The 25,608-nt window shown below is 53.3% G+C and overlaps 3 protein-coding genes, 1 long non-coding RNA gene and 1 pseudogene across 11 annotated transcripts; 4 read left to right on the top strand and 1 right to left on the bottom strand.

The window, feature by feature from the left end:
- Positions 1-3,365: 3,365 nt before the first annotated feature.
- On the top strand, positions 3,366-7,759 carry CDC42EP5 (CDC42 effector protein 5). Its single transcript, XM_016143275.2, has 3 exons — positions 3,366-3,615; positions 3,830-3,968; positions 7,225-7,759. Exon 3 carries the CDS (start codon positions 7,225-7,227, stop codon positions 7,684-7,686), a length of 462 nt encoding a protein of 153 aa, XP_015998761.2. The 5' UTR covers positions 3,366-3,615; positions 3,830-3,968; the 3' UTR covers positions 7,687-7,759.
- Positions 7,760-8,467: 708 nt separating this feature from the next.
- LOC107510097 (leukocyte receptor cluster member 9) lies at positions 8,468-9,397 on the top strand. Its single transcript, XM_036232682.1, is given in 3 exon segments — positions 8,468-8,503; positions 8,626-8,897; positions 8,899-9,397. Coding segments are annotated over 3 exon segments (519 nt in total). The 3' UTR covers positions 9,110-9,397.
- Positions 9,398-9,709: 312 nt separating this feature from the next.
- Positions 9,710-10,320, top strand: LOC118611480 (annotated as a pseudogene).
- Positions 10,321-10,409: 89 nt separating this feature from the next.
- Positions 10,410-21,705, bottom strand: LENG8 (leukocyte receptor cluster member 8). Of its 8 annotated transcripts, none has more exons than XM_036232286.1 (16): positions 21,636-21,705; positions 19,875-19,967; positions 19,016-19,190; positions 18,560-18,661; positions 17,697-17,804; positions 16,658-16,910; positions 16,353-16,494; positions 15,919-16,107; positions 15,440-15,718; positions 15,227-15,367; positions 14,804-15,089; positions 14,273-14,374; positions 14,127-14,195; positions 13,909-14,038; positions 13,626-13,833; positions 10,410-11,644 (listed from the first exon to the last, which is right to left on the bottom strand). In XM_036232286.1, exons 2-16 carry the CDS (start codon positions 19,910-19,912, stop codon positions 11,482-11,484), a joined length of 2,385 nt encoding a protein of 794 aa, XP_036088179.1. In that variant the 5' UTR covers positions 19,913-19,967; positions 21,636-21,705; the 3' UTR covers positions 10,410-11,481. The 8 variants fall into 8 exon arrangements, with proteins under 8 accessions (XP_036088179.1, XP_036088177.1, XP_036088178.1 ...); XM_036232284.1 differs by having other exon boundaries at positions 21,561-21,688; XM_036232285.1 differs by having other exon boundaries at positions 21,574-21,683.
- Positions 21,674-25,563, top strand: LOC118611441. Its single transcript, XR_004954422.1, has 2 exons — positions 21,674-21,801; positions 23,475-25,563. It is a non-coding gene; the product is annotated as an uncharacterized LOC118611441 (long non-coding RNA).
- Positions 25,564-25,608: the final 45 nt, after the last annotated feature.

Genomic DNA, 25,608 nt, shown 5'->3' with positions numbered 1-25,608 from the left:
GACACACAGACACACACACACACACACACACACACACATCACCCACTGCAATCTGACTTCTGCCTGTCCAGGTCACTTTGGAAAGCTCTCACTCAGGCCATCGGTGACATCTGGGATGTTACTAAGTCCAGTGAATCTTTTTATCATACTTGACCTGCATTTGAGACTATAAAGAGGGGGTTCTTGAATCCTCCCTGAGCTTCTGGAACCATCTCTCTCTCCTCCTCCTCTTTCTCTGGCTGCTGCCAGGACCTTGCCTAGGTCCTTTTCTTCTTATCTCTCAAATGCCACCCTGCTCAGATGCATCCTCCCAGGCCTCTGCTCTTCCTGCTCTTCCTGCATGCTTCAATCCAGAACTGGGTACATAATGGGGGGGGATACATTGCAAATGAAAATGTGGGGTCCCTAGTTCAGAATTATTAATAATTTCGAGTCGGTCACAGTATGATGGTTAATTCTATGTGTCTGCTTGGCTGGGCTATAGTATCTGGTCATTCAACCTCACATGAATCCAGGTGTTGCTGTGGAGGTATTTTGTAGGTGTGATTAACACGTACAGTCCGTCGACTCTAAATTAGATTTCCCTTGAGAGTGTGGGTGGGCCTCATCCAATCAGTCAAAGGCCTACAGAGCAAAGTGGAGGTTTCCCTGAGGAAGAAGCAATTCTTTCTCAAGACTGCAGCATTCTCTCCTACCTAACCGAGGGTTTCCAGTCTGACCTACAGATTCTGGACTTGCCAGCACCCAGCACTGCAAAGTCCAACTACTTGAAATAAATTAGATACATACATGTACATATACATACATATCTTTATGTATCTATAGTTATAGATAACTTTTACTGATTACCAAGTTGGACACAAATACATATCCATTACCAAATACATGCATACATACATACATACATACATGTGTGTATGTGTATACGTATATGTATATAGAGAAAGATAAATAGATATGTACATGTATCACTTGGTAATCAGTAAAAGTTCATATTTTTGTATATACTAGATATAACTTAACTAGATAGACATCTTCATTCTATATATCTTAATATATATGAAGACACATGTATACTTGTGTGTAATTGTCTCCCACTGGTTCTGCCTCCCTGGAGAATCCTGACTGATACACCTATTATCTACGTGGGCTCCGTCTAATCACACGAGCCCTAAAAGCTGAGCACTTTCTCTGGCTGGATGCAGCGGTAATGGAGCAGATCCACAAATCAGGGAGATTTCAAGCATCAGAGGGATTCAGGCTGCCATTGCGGGTGGAGAGCCACATGGAACGAAAGAGAAGGATGCAGGCAGACTCTGGAACAGACCAACCCCAGCTGAAAACCAAAAGTGAAGTACTCCAGTCCCGTTACCACCAGGAATTGAATTCAGCCAACACCTGAATGAACTGGGGAGAGGACTGTCCCAAGTAAGGGCGCAGACCTGATGACACCTTGATTTTGACCCACAGGACCCACTCAAACTCTGCCCTACAGAAACTGCAAGATAATAAATGCGAGTGGTTGAAAACTACATGAGTTGTGGTCACCTGTTACAGAAGTGATGGGAAACTATTAGCATCATCCTTGGCTCTTCTCTCTGGCAACCCCATCCCTTTCAGTTCCAAAGTCCAAGGGAACTTGCCTCCCAAAACCCTTTTGGTCTGAACCTTCCTCTCCATCCTTGGGTCCCCACCCCAACTCAGCCCCCTCCTGGGGTTCTAGGGCATAGCAAGAAAAATTCAAGGAAGCACCAAAGATTCAGTCACTACAATCCACACCATTGTAATGCAGCAAATGAATAAATGCAACAAAAAGAATAAATAACGCATCTATGAGTAACAAAGAATCAAGTTTCAACAAAGACGGGATCACGGGATCCATGTAACTGATTTTTCCTTTTGCCTCAGGCTCCAATACAGTTCATCATAACCCTAATCCTGTCTTCATCTGAAGTTTTGATATTTTATTCATTATGGCATTTTTTGCGCTTTTAAAAGATATTGCGTTTAAATATCATTTATCTTAAACAAAATGCATTCTATCCATACAATAAAATATTATTCAGCCATAGAAAGAATGAAGCACTGACACGTGCTACGACGTAAATGAATCTTGAAAGACGTGAGGCTGAGTAAAAGGAGCCCAACACGAAAGGTCACATATCGGATAAATTCATGTATATGAAATGTCCAGAACAGGCAAATTCATAGAGACAGAAAATAGATTAATACTTGCCAGGAGACTCGAGGAGCAGGGAGTGGATAGGGGGGTGACTGCTAATGGGTATGGGGTTTCCTTTTGGGGTGATGAAAATGTTCTGGACCTAGATAGAGGTGATAGCTGGACAAGACTGGGAATGCACCAAATGCCACCTCAAAATTATTAATCTTATGTCATATGAATTTAACATCAATAAGAATAGTTAACAAGAATATGTTTCTTAAATATATTATTTTGGTTACTAAGTTTTGAGTGACCACTACCCACCCTTAAATTCTGCTCTGATGTGAGTCCCAATCTTGTTCCAGCCATCCCCCCATGTGGAACCTGGGGGAACATTTCACTACCTGGCTCTGAGCCCCATTATTCCTGTTCATACTCTGCTTTGCTTGGTCCCCACAGTCTCCAGGACAAAGCCTAAGCTCCAGGGGCTTTCGAGCTGATCTCTCCAAGAAAACCAGGCAAACAACATGCCACCCCATGCCTCAGTGCCCTCTGCTCCACCTGGCCTCCTAGCCTGCTCTGAATTGTTTTCCTCCTTTCCTGGCTTTATAAACTCCCACTCCTCCCTCCAGAGTTGTTATCAGTTAAATTGACTCTGTCCTCTCTAGCCGCACAACCCAACCCAGGTCACGACGAAGCACGAAGCCCAGGACTCTGCTTCCTCCATGTCAGGCCCTCCCTCAAACCTGCCCCTGAGGGATGTTTCTAACACCTAAATTTGACCCTCTTGTCGTGGCGAGGCACAGGCGCTCAGTGAAGTATTGACCTGTCTGTGGATGAACAGCTTTGGGCAGGGAAATTCAGCCAGGGAAGTCTCCACAGTAGGATGGGAGCTACCTCCTGGATTGCCACCCATCCTCCTGCCAGTCTCACTGGCTAATCTTATCTATTGCTCTGTCTCAATCTCTGCCTCTGTCTCTCTTTCTCTCTCTCTCTCTCTCTCTCTCTCTCTCTCTCTCTCTCTCTCTCTCTCTCTCTCTCCTCTCCACACACACACATACTCCCCTAACAGCTGCAATCTGGAAGAAATTACTCTTCCAAACAGCCAGACTTCCCCAGTTTCAGGAAATTCCTAGCTGGGCAGGGGGAGGGGCCGGGCTAGGGGCGCGCCCCGTACATCCCCCACCCCCTCTGTGTCTTCGGTGCACTCCCAGTCCCGGCCTCCTCCCACCCCCACACTCAGCCCCGAGGGGCCTCAGCTTTTGCTCCACAGCTTTCTAGTCCTTTAAATCCTAGAGGCAAACTTTTGGGGGATAAGGAAGGCTAGGCGGAGCCTGCCCCTTAACCCTGTCTGCCCCGGATGGACTGAACTGGACTGGGCGGTGACTCCGCGCCCGTTTGGGTTCCTACCATGGCCCCCAAGAGGGGCTGACATTTCAGTCCCGGTGCAGGTACAGAAGGGACCGATGCCAGGGGTGGGGTCTGGACTCCTGGGTCTGAGCCGGGGAGGGACCGGGACCCTTGACTCCTAGGCCGAGGAGTAAGAGCTGGAAGTCAGGACTCCTGAGGCCTGAGAAAGGAGGGGGCGGAAGGAGGTGGCACCGTGGACCCGGACGCCTGGGTCCTGGTCCCCTTCCAGGTTCCGCAGGATACTTCCTTTGCCAGGTGAGATCCGGCCCGGAGGAAGGAGGAAGAAGGCGCGGGTCTGGGCCCAGGAGGCCGAGGCAGGCTCCGAACACAGGACAGCGGGTCTCAGCTTGAGCCGAGCCAGAGCGCCCCGGCCCCGCTCAGCGAGGACCGCGAGGTAAGTGAGAAGCAGGAGTGGGTCGGGGTTCCCAGTCAGGTCCGCAGGAAAGCAGGACCGACGGCGTTAAAGACCGCAGCCGCTTAAGCCCGCGCCCTGCGCAGCCACGTGGCCTCAGGAGGCACACACTGCATCCCCCAGGGCCGGGGTCTCCCCATCCAGGGTCCCCCACCGCCCCTTGCCGCCTCTCCCATGGGGCTGAGAACCAGTCAGGCCGGATCTGGAGCAGGTTATTTCCGTCCTGGCGGGACTGGATTCAGGAGGGGACACCGGAGAACCAGCTGTGTCCCGCCATACCCCGCCCCTGCAGCTGGAGCGCGCAGGAAGAGGAGAGGGCGGATGAGAACGCGAGGAAGACCTCAGCCCCTGTACGGCGGTGGGGGTGGAGGTGATGGGGGGTTGGGGAGGCGGCCGGGTCCCATCTTCGCTCTTGCCACAGGCCTGCTTCACGTTTGTCACAGACAACGGCCCCTCTGTAGGAACCTTGGCCAAGTGAGGGGACTTTTTCTGAGCATGACCTCATTGCTTCAAGCACAGAACTCTACTCAAGGGCGATTAGAGCCTCTCTTTAAGAGGATGAGTGTCTCACTGAAGTGGACCGACTTGCCCCAAGGTCTCAGAGCTGGCAGGAGAAGAGGTGGCATTTAAAAAAACAAAGGAACAAAGAAAAAAAAATTTTCTTCATTGTTTTCATCTGGAGTGAATAAAAAAAAGAAAAGAAAGAAAACCCAACAAACATGGTCATGGGTGTAGGAAATCCTGGCCTTTACATCAAATAAAACATCTTTTCCATGGGATACATGCAGCTGGTCCTACCAAGTCCCACATCCAACGTTTGCTACTGTGTGACCCAGGGCAAGTCACTTCACTTCTCTGTGCCCCAGACTCCGCATCTGTCCGATAGACATCATAACAGTGGTCTCTCAGTCTTTGGGTTGTTCTGAGGATTACATGAGTTTGTTCATCTGTGTGAAGCAAGTAGGCACCAGCTTGGGCCAGAATAAGTAAGTGCTCAGGATATAAAACGTCAGCACCATGAATGTATTCTGTGACCGGCCCTAGCACACAGGCATTCTGATTCCTATTCTTCAGCAAACTGAGGTTTAAGGTTGAGGAAGTAAGTTCAGGGTCCCACAGAAAGGAAACGGCAGCCCAGGTGTGTTAGACATCAGAAACCAGGACCTTAATGTGCTGCCAGGTGCTGGAAAATGGCAGTTAGGTTGCCTGGTGGGACAACAGGAGGATGGGATGAGGGGCGAGCTAGAGCTTTGCGGGAAGAAGCAGTGGCTGAGCAGCCCAGGCAGCATCCATTCCAGTGGCGGCAGGCAGCAGAAGCAGAATTCTGGGTTCTGGAGTCCCACAGAGCTGGTTTTCATGAACTCTGGCAAATCACATTCTCTGAGTGTCTCGTCTGGGGCATGGAACAATAATCTAAAGTGAGACTCCACTGAGCATTTGCTGTGTGCTGGGTACTGTGCTAAGACTTTCATGGGCAACATTTCACCTGTTCTTGCAAAGAGACAGCGAGATATCATACAGGTGTCATTCCATTTTCTAGATGAGAAAAATCATGTCAGAGAGGTAAAGTAACTTGTCCCAAGCCACACAGTAATGGTCACAGGCAGAGCCAAACCTGGATAGTTGGGTTTCTGAGTTCTGCTCTTTTCACCTATAACTCACTTAAGAGTAAAAAGGGCACGAGGAGAGGATGTTTTATTTCAAACTGAATTGAGATTCTATAATGAGTGGAGGTCGGAATTTGTTTTTTACGTTTAGAATTGAAAATATCCAAGTGCCTATCTAGCATATTATAAGACTAAGTCTTGCTTTGTACAGTTTTTCCCCCTTACCTGGAGGGCAGAGGGGAAAGAGAAATGATCGTATGCCAAGTTAAAAAAAAAGTTTATTCATCTAGGTTGGGTGTTTAGGTAGGGTAGAGGGTAGTTCTCACAAGACATCCATGTACAATTATTTTAAATCCTTTTGACTTTACTTTTTTCCCACATGACCACTGATATTGCCAGGATGCTTGTTACTAAAAGAACGATGCTGGCTGCTTTGCCTTCGTCCAGGATTTTATCAAATCTAAATTTTGTTCCACTGTGGTTGTTTAGGGACACGTATTGCACCTGTTCCCTGCCCCCCACTAGCACTACCAACTGGCTGGCAATATTAGTTTTCTTTGACCTTTTCGATGTGCCCTGCAAGGAATCTAATGCTATTTCACCCATTTTACAGATAGGAAGCAGAGATCATGTAATTTTTCCAAATTCATACAGCTGGCAAAGGGTGGGGGCTGAATTCAAACAGAAATATCTTTCATTATAATAACAATGACTATTATTACAAGGTCATCAAAGTCCCTCCTAGAATTTCATAAAAACAGCGTGGTTTCAGGATGAGAGCAAAGGTCAACAGACATTGCTCTTTACCACAGTAGCAAGAGGGCACCTATTTAGTTTAACGTTTACAAGCTACCAGCTTCAAATTGATGCCATTTTGCTGTTTTTTAACATAGAGAAATTTCCATCATCATCATCATCATCATCAGTATCATCTTGCAAAAAGTGAGGTATTATATTGTCTTTCAAAGTCAGATCATTACAGTTAGGATACCCTGTGCCTGTACACGACTCCCAGGCCCACCCAAAACCTCCCCAGTTGGGGTCTTTCTGCAGGCCTGCGGAGTGACAGTTGTGCTCTCTAGACAAAACCTTAATGGGCCCCTTGATATATATGAAATCCTGTTACATCTGTGTTGGTATAAAGACAAGTATAATCCAGGCATTTAGAAGTAAGTTCAAACATTTCCACATTTTTGTGAACCGCTGGAAGTATGTGGGCCCTAGGCACTGTGCCTGCTGCACCCATTGGCCGCAGCCACCCCAGTCTTCAGGAGTCGCCCTGTGAGAGGAGCTGGAGTTTCTGCCAAGTTAGGAAGCACTCCAGAGGGTTGCTTGTTGCCTGGCCTCTGGGAAGCTTGAATGTTAGTTCTTAATGAAGTCAGCAGTACCACGTGGTGGTCATGGGCAGAACTAGATTTGAGTCTGAGATGTGAATCAAGCAGTTGCGACCTCGGCGCCTCTGGGAACCTCAGTTTCCCCCCGTGTAAAATGGTAGTCATCCCACACCATCATCAGCCTCTCCCTATGGAGGGTGTTCTGGGAATGACTGGCTAGGCCCCGGGCTAGACGCGCGGCAGGCATAGGGCGCTCCCTCCAGCTGGAGGCCGCGCTGACTCGCCCCCACCCCGCAGATGCCGGTGCTGAAGCAGCTGGGCCCCGCGCAGCCCAAGAAGCGGCCGGAGCGCGGCGCCATCTCCATCTCCGCGCCACTCGGAGACTTCCGGCACACGCTGCACGTGGGGCGAGGTGGCGACGCCTTCGGGGACACATCGTTCCTGAGTCGCCACGGAGGGGGGCCGCCCTCAGAGCCCCGGGCACCTCCTGCGGGGGCCCCGCGCTCCGCGCCCCCTCCCGCCGTGCCGCAGCCTCCGCCTCCCGGCCTCCGCGCGCCCGCGCCCGCTGACCCGCTTCTGTCCTTTCACCTGGATCTGGGCCCTTCCATGCTGGACGCGGTGCTGGGCGTCATGGACGCGGAGCGCCCTGGAGCCGCTGCCGCCAAGCCCGACGCGGACCCCGGCTCTGGGACGCCGTACCCCAGGGCCCGCTGCCGCCCCGACGCGGACCTCGAGCTAGACGACGTCATCGGCCTGTAGGCTCCCGGTTCCCTGCGCTCTTGCCGTGTGGCACTTCACTTCTTTATACATAAACGGCCACGGTCTCTGCCCCGGTTCTGTCTGTTCACTTTGTACGTGGGAACGGGAGTATGATGGGGTCCCAGAGTCTTTAAGAGCCAGGTGTACCACCCGGAATTCACGTCTCGGCGGAGACCGGACTGGCCAGGGCGAGAATGACGATGGGCCTGGACTGATGGGATGCCGCCCCTTTAAGAGAGCTAGGGGACGTGGCTAGGCGATCCCCTCCCAGGGGCGGGGTTCCTACGTGGCTGCTCCCACAGCCTCTTTCATTCATCCTGTTGACAGCGCTGCTGACGGACCGACGCCATCCCGCGCGACCTGACTCGCTCTAGCGGCCCGACCGAGTTTAGTGGACGCCGCCGGGGCGAGCCACCCTTTACTCTGGGAGCGGCCGCACAGAAAAGTGGTCGGGAGTAGGCGTAGTCCTCTGGAGGAAGGGCCCCTTGTCCCCTAAAGGTGTGTCGGCCCGAGAGCGAGGGCGCCAGCTGCGTCAGGTCTGGGCGACGGAGTTCTGTCTGAATCTGCAGATAGATGTCTGGTTGTCCCGGGCGTTAGTGAAGGGCGCGACTACCCGGGGGAACGGGGAGGGGAGGACAGAGGGGCGTGGCAGCACATGCAAATCAGTAGACAGGGGCGGAGCCAGGCTCGCTCTAGCCCAAGGAGGACCGGTAAATCAATTAGGCCACAAATGTAAACCGCTGTCCGCAAAGGGGGCGGAGTCAGACTCCCAGAGGACACCATGGAGGGCGATCCGCTTGGGCCGGAGCGCCCTCCGGTGACGTCAGTCAGGTCACTGTCCAGGTCTGGGCAAGGCTGCCCACCATGCAACCAACCTCAGCGAGAAAAGCTCGTCAGCTGCACCCCGATTCCCATGGCAGCAGCTACTTCTTTCTGTAGGGCCACTGGTCCACCGCTTCTTCCTTGAAAGGCCGCTGTCGCTTTGGCGCCTGCTGCCGCTAGCTCCACTCCCGGGCCCAGGCTGGCGCTGAGGCTGAGGATGGATCCGGAGCCAAGAAGCCGCCGCTGCGCACGGCCGCTACCTTCATCCAGCTCATCCGCTGGGACCCGCACCTGGACCAAGTCGACTTGGTGGGCTACTCCGACCGCTTTCTGGGCGTGAGCAAGGAGCCCTTCAGCACTTCTTGCTGGGACGAGCCAATGGCGGTGCTGGTACTTTCGCTTCCGCGACCACGTTGTGTGAGACCGCGACTCGAGCACCGATCTTGTCTTCGGATCAGGGTCGGCGGAGAGCCCTGGACCCACAATCGTGGACGCACTCGAAGGCGGGGGAGCACACGAGAACGGAGATGCGCACGACCGCGCGCGGAAATGCACGGGGTCGAAAACACCCATGGGACCAGGGCTTCCAAGGACGGCATAGATACTGCCTCCACTGGCGCCCAGGCAGGCGGCACGCAGAGCTGGCTTGGACAGTCCGGAAAGCAGGTCCTCTGGCGCTGGTGTCTGTGAAGGTCCAGCAGCTGGACGGGGCCAGGATTTCTTGTAGATGGGAGCCTGAAAGGGTGCTGCTGCAGCTGGCTGCTGAAGCCAAGACTAGAGAGGTGCAGGTTGTGCAGCAACAGGAGACCCTGGGAAGTATTAGGATCCCCTCTCCTTTGTATTTTCTCATTAAAGGTTTATCATTTCAAGGCACCAGCTCTTGGTTTTATTATTTTACATTGTTTTTACATAGTCTATTTCTGCGCTTAATCTTTATTACTTCCTGCTATTCATTTTCTTTTTTTCCTAGTTTCTGTAGGTGAAAGGTTAGATTTGAAAATTTTCTTGTTTCTTGAGGTAGACCTGTATTATGAATTTTCCTCTTGGGGCTGCTTTCTCTGTGCCCCATAGATTTTGGTTCATTGTTTTCATTTTCATTTGTCTCAAGGTATTTTTAATCTCATTATTAACCCATTCATTACTTAATGTTATTTAACCCTCACATATTTTTTAGGTTCTTTGTTGTAACTCTAAGACTAAAATGGAATGTGGTCCTTAGAGAGGCCACTGTGGGCAGGAGCACGGCCCCTCACCAACAGGTTCTGTGCACTTTGTGGCTCTAATGAGGACAGGACGCCGGCTGCGGGCAGGGGTGGCCAAAGCCCAGTTAAGATCTGGTCTGAGCCATGCCATCATGTGCTCCATTCAGTGCCTGCACAGGCCCTGCACCTGATGCTGGCCTTGCTGAGGCTGGTGGGGCTCCAGGGTGGCTCCCATAGCCACCAGAGCAGAGATGTACAATCTCAGCCCACCGACTTCAGGCACCCTCACAGCTTTAGTTTGGGAGGCTGCTGCTCCTGGACTCCTAAGTGCTCTGTGCACCGCCCACTCCCTCCCTGGAATGCATGGCCCAAGTAGCTGAGCCAGAGGCTGGAGGCCCAGGGGCTCCAAGTGCTATAGCCCCCTGGGGGGCTGGACCCCCAATATGACATTGGCCAAGGTGCCCAGGGGCTCCCAAGGCTGCCTCCTCACCACTGGGTTCGGCAGAGGGCAGGAGCTGGGGGAGCCAGGCCCTGGGGCAACTCCGGCTGTACCACATGGGGAGGGCAGGGGACACCTTACCAACCTTTGGCTGAGGTCTCCCTGGGGTAACAGTCCAAGACCTCTGGGGGAGACAATCCGTGTCAACCCCAAACCACCAAACCACCCGATGAGATCCAGCCCAAGCAGAAGGGACAGCATACTCTCTCTCTCTCTTTAATTTTGGTTTCTCTCAAGCTTCAAAAACGGTGCTCAGTGCTCAAGGAAAGAATGAAGGAAAGAAAGGGGAGGGAGAGGAAGGGGAAGGAAGGCAGAGGAGGGACATCTGGAAAAAAAGCAGCCTGACAGTCCAGCTGTTTGCAAACTCATTGCACATCCTCCAGTTACATGGCAGAAGAGGGAGGGAGGACCAAAAGAAAAGGGGAGGAAGAAAAAAAAAATAACTTAAACACACACAAAAAGAAAAGAGAAGGAAACATGACGTGAGCTGGTGATCCATGAAGGCGGGGAGGGGGAACCGTTTACCTGTGCTGAAACAAGTGGGTGGGGGGGGGGGGTGGGGAGGAAGGAGAAGAAAAAAAAACCAGAAGAAACACTGGGGTGAAGGGAAGGACATGAGACAACTTAATACAACTGCAGACGAGGCGGCCCGGCTGGCAAGGTCCCGCGTTGGCCTCCGGAATCCTCAGTGTGAGGTGGTGGTGTGGATCTGCTGGTGGTGTGGTGTTGGCGTTTCTGGGGTGGGAGCCGAGGGCAGGGCACAGTCTCTACGGGCTCCCCTCGCCCCAAACACTGAGGCCCCAGAGGGCTGGGCAGTAAGAGTCTGTGGTGAGGCAGGCGGGTGGGCGGCAGGGCGGCATGCTGGTGCCCCCGCCGCAGCGGGAACAGGCGGAGCGGCCCGTCATCTTCTGCTGGCCCCCCGGCATGGGACAGGCCAGGGTGCCGGGTTGATGCCGGAGTACAAGCTCGAGAGAGAGAGAGAGAAAACACTGAGACAGCATTAGTGGAGGTGCAGGGTGGACACAGACCATGCCCCCACCCTCCGCCATCCCTAACCCTCCCCATCCCACCCCTCTGAGCAAAAAATAAAAATGTAGAAAAAATCTCTGTACAGACTCCCCGGTAGGAAAACTGGGGTAGGGATGGTGGCTCTTCCTGGAGCCCACTCCCTATAATTAATTTACAAGCCAAGTCCACGGCTCAGAAAACAAAATCTGCAGAGGCAGCTCTAGGGGCCGCAGCCCTGCCCCCCCACCCCCGTCGCGCTGGTGCTCAGAAGGCAGATAGCTGCGCCAGGCTGAGGCGGCAGTCGATGCTGGCGTTGTCCGGGCCCGTGTAGGCCAGGCCCAGGGGCTCTAGGAAGGCCCGGCAGGCGGCCTCGCCCTCGAAAGCCAGTTCGGCCTGCAGGTAGGAGATGGGCAGCGCAGGGCGGAAGCTATGGAGATAAGAGGAGAATGTGATGAGGCGGGTGGTGGGTGGGGGGGCCCCACGAACAGGGAGTGGGTGCCCCCCCTTCGGATACCCAAAAGGCTTCCTCAGCACGTTACCTGTTGACCTCTCACCCCCACCCTAGCCTCCCCACCTCTGGGGTTTGGGGGGGCCCAGGGTGAGGCTCATGGCCCCACCTCCAGGTATGCCCCCCTCACCCTTACTTACCTGTGCAGGGGGAAAGGGAAGGAGAGGGACAGGAGAGAAGGGCCCAGCTGGCTCCTTCACAGCTTGAGGGCCTGAGCAGTCCCTCAGAAGAGGGCTGCAGTGGCCGAGGTGCAGGGGCCAGGCAGAGGGAATGACCCATGGGGACAGGCATGGGACTGAAAGGCTTACTGCTACTCTGGCCTGACCCTCAGGGACCCCAACCCTGGGCCAGAGTGCCTCGGTATGTCCCAGGCACAGGTGTCAAGCCAGCACTTACTATGTACTCAGAACAGGAATTTCTTGTTGTCAAGAAAACACTATTGACTATGAACTTTGCATGTGCCAGGAAAAGCTGTTCCAAGTGCTACCATACTGACTTACTGAATTCTCATCTGCAAGCTATGTCACCCTACCCTTTATAAACAGTGAGGAAAGTGCAGGTCTAAAAGCAGAGCCAACTGACCAGTGTCACCTAGGAAATGACATAAAGTAATCCTGCCCCAAGTCAACGCCCCCATGGATAGGGGCACGGGAGAGCCTGCTGCCCCCATACCTGAGCTGGCCTCCTAGCCACCCAGAGAAAGGCAGGGCCAAGCTACGAAGTGAGAAAGCATGAGAGCATGAGGCCAGTGATAGGCCAGGGCCCCTCCCACAAGGCACATTATTGTGTCCCCATCAGAAGCCAAGCACACATATACTAACACCAAATAGTCAGTAGCCCAGCTACACCAAGAGCTCACAAAGGCTCGGGACCTGCCCTTGGGGGCCTGTCCAGCTGCGCAGGGTGGATTCGGAGGGGCAGCCAGGGTCCTCCAGGCCCACTGCCCCTTCCAATGCCTGGCCTGTTGCCAGGTCCTATGCTTCCTCACCCTGCATGTTTCCACCCCAAGTCCCCTTCTGTTTCAGTGGCTCCTGCCCTGGCTTGGCCTTTCCCTTAAATCTTCTTTAGCTGAACCAGATCCTAGAACATGTATCTGACCTTCAAGCTGACTATCCCTCCCCAGCTCCAAACCATCCCCATGACCCCCGTCCTAATGGATATGGCATTTAAGGCCCCGCGGACCTACCAACCTGACCAGGGGTTCTGATGTGGGGTATACTACAGGCTGGTCAGCAGCATCCCTGGTCTTTACCCACAAGGGGCCAGTAGCACCCCTGACTGTGACAACAAAAGATGTCTCCTAACATTGCCCTACATCTTCAGGGGGAGTCTCACTGCCATGAAGACCTCGTACACCTAACATTGTGGGTGCAATTCAAGTCTGGGGAGGAGAATACACCCTTCTTAAGAACAGCCCAGGACCAACCTGCCCTGCACCATGCCTGTCTTTCTAAGCTCATCTGCACCCTCAGAGGACTCAAGTGGGGACAGGATCCTGTCCCATGAGACCAGAAGCCACCAAGAGCAGGGCCATCTTTTCTTTTTCTCTAGAGCAGGAGCCCAGTGACAAGAACCAAGATAAAAAGACTGGACAGAGACCTCACAGGGAGGGGCCTGGGGCCTGAAACAAGTTGCAGACCAGCCAGGGTCATGGTTATCATGAGCAGGAGAAAAGAGAGTAGCAGGGGTGGAGAGGGATCCTGGAGCAGGGAGTCAGAGAAGGTAGAAGATGGAAACAAAGAAGGACCAGGACGACAGGGTCTGCAAAGGGAAGGAAAAGTAGAAGGTGCTGTGTGTGGGAAGAAGAGAAGAGGAGACATGGGGGATGGGAGCCTAAGGCCCGCAGGCCAGCAAGAGTGAGCAGAGGAGAGAGAAAGCAGGAGAGCCCAGCGGCACATACGTTTTGATCATGGCTTTGAGTGCAGCCTTGCGCTCTCGGTCTGCAAACTTGTCTACGAGGTAGCCAGACATACAGGGCGCGTGGCAGTACAGCCGGAAGAAGCGATGGTAGTTGCCCAGAGCCCAGGCTGCCCTGAGCGCCAAGGCATGGGCCACGCAGGGATCCGTCTTCAGCTCCCGCGTCAGGTACGCCAGCTCCGTGGTGATGTCTGAACCCAAGACAAAAAGTTAGTGGGGCCCAACCCTGGGGCCTGGAGCCCCCAGTCTGCAGCCAGCCCTCTCACCTCCTGAGTTCTTGGTGAAGATATAGTAGAGGATCCGGTAGGCGGTGAACTCGCCCACATTGCCTGCCAGGTTCTCTGCATACAGCGACTTGAGCTGCGTCTGGCACTGGTTGAACTCCTCGTGGTCACCCTAGCGGCAAGAGCAAGGAGGGAGAGGAGGAGCAGAGTGAGGCCGAGGAGCAAGCTGAGGATGGGCTGGGCCCTGTCAACCTACTTACCTTCTCCAGTGCAATGCGGGCGTGCGTCTCATATACCTCCACAGTGAACTCTGTGCGCACGCCTTGCACCTGGGTGGTGGGGAGAGAGGAGTCAGGCCAGGCCAGGGCGGGACATGCCCCACCGGACCATCAGAACCCTGCCTCACCGTCAGGTCCTGCCGGATGGACTTCATTTGCTCACAGGCAAAGGCATAGTCCTGCTTCTCTTTCCAATGGGACTTGACCATGCACAGTGACTTCTTCAAAACCTGGGAAAAGCGGCAGGCTGAATAGGATGGGTCACAGGGCAGGGGCAGAATGAACCTGTTACAGTTCCGCTAACTTGGTGTTTCACACGAGGGCTCTGACATCAGACCCCTCAGGGACTTGCTACCACCATGAACAAGAATGCTGACACAAACAAATAAATGCTCCTGGCCCTGGTGCCATGTCAGCACCCGGTGTGTGCTCCCCCTCACATGGAATGTCCACCACTGTCCTGTGGGCCTCAGTGGAGAATGCTAAGATCCTTCTCCCTGTTTAGGACAGAGACCCAGAGACTGAGTAAGTCTCCTGACAAAGCTGCACACCAGGGACTCAGGGCTCTGAGGCACAAGCTGTCTCTAGCCCACTTCCCTCAGCACCTACCTGGCCAGCTGGGTTCCCATGGAGGACCTGCCCTTCCCACTGACACTTACTGCCACAGGCCGTACAGTGGACGGGTCGGGGGCACAGGTGAGTCGCAGGTAGTGCTTGGTTACATCAGGGCAGGTGCCCACAATCTGCAGCTCCTGCCAGTCGGGGTCGGCCCCGCTGCTCTCCAGGCCGCCCACCTGCAGCACCAGGGGCTCAAGGCGTAGGCGGCGGGAGTGTCCATGCTGGAAACGGGCCGCCCGTTTCTGTTTCTTGAGCTCGCGCTCAGGATCCTCACACTCCAGCGCCACCATCCTCTTGCGGTTACGCTTAGTGGGAGCTAAGTCATGCCTGCGGAAGGGGGTCCAAAGAAGAAGGTGGGCATTTATGCACTATCTGGTCTGGTCACAGTAGTGGCCAACTATCTGCCTCTCCAGTGCTCCCCAAGGGTACGGCCCCTGCTCCTGGCCACCCACCCAAATGTTTACCTCTTCCCACGCTGTGCCCTGCCTCGGCCCCGATCCATGTGGGCTCCTCGACCCCCCCGGCCCTTGGGCGGTGGGTTCCTGCGACCCACAGGCTGACACTCATTCCCTGAGAAGGAGCTGTCAGAGTCCGAGTGGGAGTCACTGCGGAAGAAACAGAAGGGTGAGGCCCGACCTGGCTCCTCCACAGGCCCATCCCACCTGGAGCCAGCGCACCTGCGGCGGAAGTGGCGGGTAGGGGACCGGGAGGAAGAGCGGGAGCGAGAGTCAGTGCTGGAGGAGGAACTGTGGTCCTTCATGAAAACATTGCGGTTGCCAAACTTGGCAAAGCTGCTGCCCCGCGCTCGGCCAGCTCCCCCGGCCCCTGGTGTTCCACGCTGAGACTGGGCGCCCCCGCCCCTGGTTGCAGCGCCTACTCCCCTGGGAGGGTGGAGGCTGCTGGGGGCCTCCCAACGCTTCTTCTTAGGACTATCAGCCACAGGTTCCCGAGTCAGCCTGAGGACAAAGCAGGACAGGGCATCACCAATCTGTGCCCCTATAGCCCTATCTGCCCCCTGCCCCAGGGACATGCTGCCCCAGGTAGGAAAGCTTTCCCCCAGGCGACTCAGCTAACACGCCTAACACACCTACTTCCCCCTGCCCCAGCCCCACTCCCTGCCTGCCCAGGACCAGGTCCCCACCCAGGCAGCCCTCACCCAGGCAAGGGCTCCCGGCTCCAGTCGATGGTGTAGGCGGAGCCGTCTTGGAGTCGGGCCTGCAGCACCTCCTTGAGCAGCTTTTCCGTCCGGTCCTTGTCCTCCTCCGACTCACAGGCTGTAAAGCAGCGCTCCACATACTCCTTCATATCCTGAGGCCAGTCATCGGGCTTCCCAGACAGGCTCCCCCTGGGTAAGGACAGAGATGGGCTCAGCTGGGGTGCACCCACCCCAATGAAGCCTGTCGTCACTACCACTGGATCTGACATATGTGCCATACAACTCCAACGTTTCCTCTTCCCTCCAGCTCAACACTCATGGTAACCCTGAGGGAGAGCCCTCACCCTCCCTGAGAAGGCAGCCAGAGGCTCAGAGAGCAGAACCTACATTGGGCTGTACATGGGTGCTAAGCACGGAAGCAAAGGGGCCATCACCTGTGGTTCTGGGCCTTCTCGGGATTGGGCTGGAGGCCAAAGCCGCTGTGTTGGCCCTCTGAGGTAGAGCTGAAGTTCTGGCTGGTGACAGCAAAGGGCCGTTTCTGAATGTTAAACTTGAGACCACCAGTCCCAGGGGCAGCTGTGAAAGCAGCGAAAGCTGGGGTTAGGTCTACACTGGGCCTCCCAGAGCTGCTCCAACCCCAGGAATGGACAGCTGCAGCTCCAGGTGGCCATCCCACGACCGTGGCACCATCCCAGCACCCAGTACCTCACACCCTCATTTCCCTGTGCTGCCCTCTTACGCTTCATGCGGTTCCACAGCTGCTGGCCCTTCTTGGGCTTAGCGGGCTCGGTGTAGGCGTGTGGCCCGTAGGCCTGGCCCGAGGTGGGCCCTGCCTGGCTGTGCTGAGTGGCTGGGGCCGTCCCGGGCTGGGGGCCACTGTTCAGAGCATGAGCCCCGTGTGGGGTGTTGGAGGGTTGAGGGGGCTGGGCCGTGGGCAGCTGCTGGGGGGGTGCCTGGTACGACATGCTGTCATCCATGCCAGGGACCGGGGGCTGTTGGAGGAAATGGCGCTGAGGGCAGGAGCAGAGCTCTGCACTGCTCTCTCACTGTCCTCAATCAAGACAGCGCTCAGTTCTCAGCTCTGCTATGACCTCAGCCTGAGGTGCGGTCTCACAAACTGCCCTCCACAGGGGAGAAGACTAGGTGCAGAGCTCCTTTCCTGTGGCCCCAGCTGCCAGGGACAGCATCCCCAGTGATTACGAGCTGAGCATGTGTCCCAGGCCAGCGAAGGTGCACACAGGATCACACATACTTGCAGGAATCCCAAAATAACAGTGGCCCCACCCACTCTCCGAGCTGGGAGTTCACGTGGCTTGTATTGTAATCACACTGCCGGAGAGGGTGCCGGGATTCAAACCAAGGTCTACCCACCTCCCAGCACTGCTCTCCACTCCGCCAAGGTGCACATTAAGTGAAAGGCCAGAGCGTGCGCGCGTGTGTGTGTGTGTGTGTGTGTGAGAGAGAGAGAGTGGGGGGGGGGGACTGATTGTGCATATGAGTGCATGTGCAGGAGGAACACAGAAGACAAGCTGCTACTACCATTGCCCCAACAGCCCAGGCCCTGGCCCTGCCCAAGCCCTGCACCCATCCTGGTTTCGAGATCCCTGCTCCACTCTCATACTCAGAGCAGGACTTGCTACTCAGAGCAGGACTTGCTTGGCATCAGCAGGAAGGAAAGGGGAGTCAACTTTAATGCAGCTGTCCCCATTGCTAGCCCCCTCAAAAAACAACACCCCCAGCTGGAACATGACCCAGAGTCAGGTTGGGGCGTTGGTTACCTGGTTCAGAGCCCCTTGGTGCTGCGGGGCAGAGGGCTGCTGAGGTGTGGTGGAGCCGTAGGAGCCGGCCATCCCATATTGTGAGGAGCCATAGCTCTGGTACATGCCCTGCCAGGGCAGGAGGGAGCGTCAGTGGTGAACCAGTACCCCTTCCACCTGCCACTCAGCAGCCGTACGCAGTCATGGCCCTCCCTCACCCCTCGACCTTCACCACATAAATGCACCAAATTCTATAGTAAAAAAAATTACAAAATAAAAGGAAAACTATCAACTCTAAATCTCACTTCTGCTAGTTCTCAGAGGCATTTCTCTGTTTCTCAATTCTTTACTGAGTGCCAACTCCTCTAAGTACTACCATAGAACAAAAGCTAGAGGTAAAGGGCCACGCTCAAATGAAGCTGGCACTCACAACGCAGGCAGTTACAGACAAACGTGTAACACGTCAACAATGCGCGCCACAGAAGAAAAGGCCGAGGGAAGCAGCAGAGTGACTAGGTGTGGGGGAATATTCCTATAGTTTGTCACAGAAAAACGCTCTCTTTAGGCATCACCCGGGCAGCACCCTGGGAGGTGGGGACATAGCAAGGTGTCACACATGGGAAGGAGAGCAGCCACAGAGCACCAGTGACCTTGCTATGGGAAGATAAGGGTCTCTGTGGTAGCTGTGGGTGAATGTGGGAAGAGAGGTGATCGGAACCAGATAAAGCAAGGCCTAGTGGATCACAGGTGACCCTAGGAATTGATCATGTGGGTGATGAGCTACTGGGGGGTTTTCAATGGTTGACTGTCACAATGTTTTCAATCCATCCACTAGCCAGGACCCACTCCAGTGGCCCCGCCTGCTCCAGGGGCTGGGCACTCACCATGGGGTAGTAGTAGCTGTAGGGATAGGCGTAGCTGTATTGCTGGTACCACTGGTAGTACTGCTGCTGCTGCAGAGCCGCGGCTTCCGCCTGGGACACGTACTGTGGACAGAGGCCCATGAGCTGTCAGCCTCGGCAGCAGGAGCCCATGGGCCCATCTACTGGTTAACTGCCAAGGAACAGAACCCGGCACCTCTCTCCACAAATAGCCACCACCCCTACCAGCGGACTTGGGCACCTTAGGGACCGCAGGCACATCTTCCTCTTCAGGTAGGATTCCCAGGGACAAGGACACATGATGCCCTGATGCTTCAAGGAAACAATCCTTGCTTCCCCCACACTAGGGCTCTGAGAATATTTTCAGAGTACTCTGACCCAGTGATACGAGAGGATGCCAAGTGTATCCCTCCCTCAGAAACCCCTCATCAGAGGGCCCAGATTGTGTAGCCTTCTCACCTGTGCGCTGGCCACAGGCCCATTGCTGCTAGCCTTGGCAGAGCTGCCAGCAGCGCCTGCCTTGCTGATGCTGGCCAGGGCCTGGCGGGCCTTCTCCCACTCGGGGTTCTCGTGCATGGGTGTCTCTATGCCATTCTCTCTGCCTGCCCCAGTCACCATGCTGTACTGAGAGGACCTGCAGAGTGCGGATGCTGAGTCAGGCTGCTCTCCCCACTGTACACAGTGGGCAAGACAGAGAAAGGCAAACACCAAGGCAGCCATCCCAGATCTCCCTCTATCTGTTGGAGATAAATTTCCTAATCTGTGATATGCTGACAACCAGCTTATTTCACTTTTCTGTGAGGAATAAATGAGATGACCCACTGAGGGTACTTTTCCAGGTACCTGGTATACAACAGTTGTTAAAAATCAAACAAAATGATTAACAGTATCCAGACCACTTAACATGGGACCCGGTACCTAGTAGGTATAAAAGCTTTAGAAATCAGCAAATCCTATCTGACTCTACTTTAGTCGGCAGATGATAACCACACCATTTTGGAAAAAATAAGGAATTAAAGACAAATGGCTGAGGCAGTTGGAGGCTGCCTCCTAATCACAGTTCATTGAATGAATCACCAATTTTGCAAAACAAGCACTGCACTGTGAAAAATTAAAGCTCAGAAGTCTTGACACTGTCCTCACTACAACCAAATGCTTCTTTTACCCTCCCTCCTGCCAGAAATCTCAGCCCCACCTCTACTGCCAGGGACTGCTACATCACCCACCCCACTCTGTGTGAGGTTCCACTCCAGAGGATGAGCTGGGGCTTGCTTTCTCTTGCCCTCCCCTCCGGTCACTGCCCCTCTAACCCACTAACCAGTCCGTGTTACGTTGATCACCCACGTTGGCTGCCATCTGGACCCTGGGGCGTAAGGGATGGACCTCGGGAGCCAGACTGCTTTTTCACTGTCTGTGAGAAAAAGAAGGAATTAGGGAGACTCAAGAGAGCAAGAAACATGCCACAAAGCACAGAAGTACATGGACTCACAAGAAGCTAGGCAGAAAAGGGGAGTTTGAGAAAGGATCCTCTGGGGCAGAGAACTGAGGAGAATTCTAGGTGTGGAAGAAAAGGATTATGTGAGAGGGAGAGCTGGGTCTCCCTGTGGCCCTCCGGGGGGAGAATAAAGGATGTGACAACAGGTAAGTCTAGAAAAATTTTCCAAAGGTAAACAGAACCTGAAACCCATGTGAGGAAGGGAAGGATTAGAGGGAACCCTGAGCTAGACAGGGAGGTTGAAGAGTGGGACGGGGGACCTCAGTCAGGGGTCCAAGAACTCCTGAGAGGAGGCAGAAGAGAGGGACGCTCCCAGAGCCCAGTGAGGGTGGAACCTGAAGGCTGGGAGGCTTGGAAAGATTTCTGAGAATTCTGTAAGGAGGAAAGCATCTGACAGCGTCTCAACATTGAGAAAGAAGAAAAACAACTTGAGAGGAAAAGGGGATTTCTGGAAGTCACAGCTAGAGGCAGGGAGAAGTTGAGGGTGGACCAGGGGAATGCCAACATAAAGAAGAGAGTTCCTAGAAAGCTCTGCAAGAGCGACTTCTAAAAGGCCCCCTGAGGGCAGTGAAGAACCCTACCTGGGACTTCCTAGAAGGGCACCCTGGGAAACAGTAGAGGCAATCGCCTACGCTGAGAGTCTGTAGAAAAGCTTTGGGAATGCCCAAAGAGACCCAAAACATACCCCAAAGTCCACAGTGAGGTGGAGAGAAATACAAGTAAGTAAATGAGTGGCTTGGGGGTCAAGAAATGGGGACCTAAACTTGGGGTAACTGACAAGTGCAGGGGTGGGAGGAGAGGGTCAAATCCTGCTCAAGAACCCGACAACCCACTAAGTGAGGGGGTACGAAAGTCTAGAGCTGGGAAAAGCCCTAAAAAAAGGTGTTAAAAGGGGAAAAGAACCAAGGGAGGCAGATGTTCAGTAGCTGGGTAGTGGTGGGATGGCAAGACACCAAAGAAACGGGGGGAAAGGCCTGGAGGTAGTGACCGGAATGAGGGTCCTGGACAAGTCTAAAGAGTGGAGGCAGAAGCCGGCGGAAGGTGAGGGGCACCTGGCCGTCCAACGGGCGCGGGGAAGGCAAAGGAGGGCGCCGGGTGGAAGAAGAACCCACCCGATCCCCGCGACTGTCTGGCCCGAGAGCCACAGCTTCGAGTCGAGCCGCGCGTGCGCACCACGTTCCCGAGAAGGCGTCTGGGCTACCTGTCGCCTGGGGCAACGCCGTCCTCCCGGTGGAACCACCCAGTGAATGGGAGTTGAGAGAAGGAGCGCTAGGAGACCAGAAATTCCAAGGGAACGGCGGGGAGCAGGGACCAACTACACAGGTACGAGAGTGCGCAGCCGCGCGCTTCAGCCCTCGTGCGCAGACGCAGTGCCGCCTGTGCCCGCCACACCCTGTAGACGCTCGCACGCGCGGCGTCCGTTGGGGTGACAGTCACCGAGGCCTCGGGGCCCGCGGGGCGTAAGGCCGAAAGAAGATGCCGTGCCCGCCCGCCGCTCCCCACACCCACCTCGGCCGTTCACCTGCGGAACTCGGCAGCAGCGACCCAAGGCGATAGCAACACAGCCACTGGCTGCTCACAAACCTGCTAGCGCCTGTCTTCTTTGGGCTTCGACGTCCTGACCGCGGCGTCCTGACGTCACGCGGAGGCCTTGCCCCGCCTTGCTCGACTGTGCTCAACCAATGGCCACTGCGAGCTTGACTTGGGCACGCCCTTCCCCTCCTACGCAATGACGCGATGGGCATTTTAGGTAAGCCGGAAGACAGGGTGGGGACGGTGGCCCCGGGGGGACACGCACGGCAGAACTGGGTCTTGCGCCCTTCCGCGCAGCTCTGTTTTGTCTGGGTTCCGAGTGGCCGTTATTATCATTCCTAGCTATGAACTGGGGCGGTAGTAGTTGTCAGACTGCCCACCGTACAGGGATGTACAAGCCCGGGGTAGGGAATGACGAACTCAAAGGAGGGGGATGAGTGAGAACAGGCTTCACCGGCAAGGGTAGCTTCTCTAGTAAATAAAACCGGAGCGGCGCAACTGGCGGAGGGAATGGCGCGTTCGAACCTACAGAGGCGGGAAACAAGCGCAGCTTGCGGGGCGCAGAGGGAATAGGCAGCTGTGGCACGGTAGAGCCGTGAGGGTCCTGGGGTGAAGAGGTGGGTTAGCAGCGGTGGCAGGGAGCAGGTCCAGCAAGGCCAGGCTGAGGAGTCTGCACCATCCCTGTAAGCAGGCTTTTCTTTAAACTACTTGTAACCTTTTGCGTGTGATGCTGTCCATTTCCACCCAGGACCTTGACAAAATTATCTGGTCGGGTTCGGGGACCGGTTGCTGTAGTTAAAGCAATGGTGGAAGAGACTGCTGGTTACCTTTCCGTTTCCAATTGCTATGAAATTTTTTATTGATAAGTATCATGTTGTTGGTTGTTAGCATACGTGATCTTCCAGCTTTTTACTTTATTTTTATTTATTTTTTTACAAACATTTATTTATTTTTTAGGCAAGGCAAGCCTTGGTTGAGTTCACAGTTTGCAAGGACCTTGTCAGCTCATAAACCCTTATTTTTTATTTTTTATGCCTACAGCACCTGGTCTCCCATCCAAGTACTAACCAGGCCCGACCCTGCTTATCTTGCTTCAGAGATCAGCCAGGATCCAGCTCGTTCAGGGTAGCATGGATGTAGACTACTTTTTTTATTATTATTATTAACTTTTGTCTTTTAGAATAATTTTAGATGTACAGAAAAGCTGCTGAGAGAATTCAGAGCCCTGCACACCCTACATCCAGTTTACCCCAATGCCAGCACCTTACGTATTATAATGTATTTGTTAAAACTAAGACATCCACGTTGGCACATTACTATTAACTAAATGACAGACTTTATTGGAATTTCATAACTTTCCACTCATGTCCACTTATGTCTTCTTCGGGTCCAATCCAGGGTACTACACTGCATTCAAATCTCTTTTAACAATTATATTGAAGGTGGGTTTCTTGTAGACAAAAAGACAGGATTTTTCTTTTTTACCAGAGCATACAGTCTCTGCCTTTCAAATGACGTGTTTATAACTATTCTTTTAATATGGTTATCGGTGTGATGACACTCATCTTGCTATTGGGTTTCTATTTGTTCATCTTTCTTTGTTCCCCTTTTCTTATTTTTCTGCCTTCTTTTGGTTTGAGCATTTTTTAAAAATAGACTTTATTTTTTAGAGCAGTTTTAGGTGGGGCCTTAGGGAGGTGCTGTGCCTCAGTTGCCCCCCCCCCCCGCCATCCAATGGGGGGAAACTGTCTCAGAACCAAGGCCATGGCAATTTCAGGGCTCACTCTGATGTTTTCCATCTCTCAGAGCTCACTCTCCTCCCTTAACTGATGTCCAGAGTCTTGAGCACCGTTGTTTCATGTGTTTTGTCTGGCTTTTTGCTTGTTTCAGGAAGGAGAGCAAATCCCATCCCTGTTATTCCATCTTGGTTGGAAATGGAAGTGCTCACATGTATTCTTTTAAAATGAGATTTACCTTTTGTAAAGGTAGGCAAATGTTCTTTTTCTTGGTTGAAGTCTGATGAGTAAAGATTGCTGACAGTCTGTCTGGCAGGAAATCAATGGGCCTGAATCTTGGGGTATTTTGCCAACATCCAGCACATCAGAGCACACTTCTGCTTCTGCTTCTGCTTCTGCTTCTGCTTCTGCTTCTGGGCAGTGTCGATAGAGGGCAGTGTTTGAGAGCAGAGCAGCGGGAATAGCTTTGTGCTGTCCCCAGAGTCACACAGCTCAGTCAGAAGAAAGGTGGCCCCAGCCGCCCCCTGGCTGGAAACGGTAGTCCTTTTCTCTTTCCCAGTTTCAGGCCCACACATCCAAAGCTGCCTTGAACATTCCTTGCAGTGTACTAGATAGAAATGATGAGTGAGCATGGAGCAGTCCCCAAGGCAGGCCCCTCGCTGGATACCTGGCATGGGACACTCCGGGCTGGCAAGCCCAGATCTGGAAGCTCTTAGGGCCATATATGTGTTTTAGGATCTGAGATTGAGTTTTGAGAGATGATGTGGTTCCTAGTCCACACAATACACTGTATCCTCGGTACCCTGTCTGGCTCTTAGGAGTAACTCCATTAGTGTTTCTGCAGGAAATAGGTGAACATTCCCACCAAGCAGAGAAATTGCCTGTCGGTGACCCATGCCAGGACAAGTCAGGTTCCACTGCCCAGGAAGTCAGGGGAGGACCTCTGGTTTGACAGCTCTCTGGATTTGGGAATTGACAGGAGGATCTGGGGAGCTGCCTGTGACAGCTAACAGACGAGGCAGCCAAGGCCCACAAGGGCGAGAGGCTGCCCATGTCCCTTAACCATAGCCTCTGCTTTATTTGTCTACTCCACTACCATTGGTGTCACTCCCACCTCAAATCTCCCTTCTCTCAGGCTTTCCCCTGAAATCCCAAACCCAGCCAAGAGCTGCCATGTTTCCAGAGTGCCCTGCTGTGCAGTGACTTAAAGCAGGGGACCTCCAACTCCTGCGCTGCTGACCAATACCAGTCTGTGGTGTGTTAAGAACTTGGCCACACAGCAAGAGGTGAGCAGCAGCCAAGCAAGCAAAACTTCATCTGTATTTGCAGCTGCTCTCCAGTGCTAGCATCACTGCCTCAGCTCCACCTCAGACCATCAGGTATTAGATTCTCACAGGAGCACTGGTCCATGGTACTAAATAGCTTGGGGACTGCTGACTGAAAAGACTCGTCCTCTTTATGTGGACTTCAGTTTCCATGGTTTAGCGGATCGAAGCGTTGTTGCAGGAAGCAGCCCTTAATGTCTGTCCTTAGGTGCCTCTGCTTTGTTTTCATAGATTGATTCCCAAAGACGACTGCCAGCTCAAAGGGTCTGTATGTTTTTGATTTTACCCCGTATGAGATGTTTTCTGAAGGATTGCTATTCACAGCCTCAGGACCAGCACATTGGAGTGTCCGGTTCCCCCACATCCTCCCCAGCTTGGAATGTTACCGCTCTAAGTTTTATGAGAACGAGGTGGTGAAAAAGTTTTTTGTTTCACATTGCTCTTGCTATTAGGTTTTGGAGGTATTTTCATCTGTTCACTGGCATCAGAGTTTTCACTTCATTACATGTTCATCCTAATTGCATATTTTTAAGTTGGGTTGCCTTTTTTTTTTTTTTAATTTGTGGAAGCTTTGTAGATTACATTTATATGTTAAGAATTATATATATATTTTTGCTGTATGTGTCAACACACACACAATTTCCCCCAGACTATCAATTTGTCTATAGCGTGTGTGTGTGTGTGTGTGTGTGTGTGTGTGTATTTTTTGTTCTACACTTTGTCAAATAAATTACCTTTTCCTTTCTGGCTTGAGAATATATTGCTTAAAATCTGCCACCTCCAAGCAAGACATACAATGTACAAAATTCTCCTTTCTCTTGAATTACTTCCGTCCCTGTACTTGTTTATGTTTAGATTTTTCACCCATCTTATATGTAGAGCATTTTTTTCCAAATAAAGAACCAGTTGTGAAACCAACCAGTCTTTTTCACTCTGATTTGGAATCTGTCTTCTGTCGTATAT

Source organism: Rousettus aegyptiacus, unplaced genomic scaffold (genome assembly GCF_014176215.1).
Source record: "Rousettus aegyptiacus isolate mRouAeg1 unplaced genomic scaffold, mRouAeg1.p scaffold_m13_p_14, whole genome shotgun sequence".
In the NCBI taxonomy this organism is placed as follows: domain Eukaryota; kingdom Metazoa; phylum Chordata; class Mammalia; order Chiroptera; family Pteropodidae; genus Rousettus; species Rousettus aegyptiacus.
Note: the sequence above shows the minus strand (reverse complement) of the source record. Positions and strands in the feature narration are given on the sequence as shown.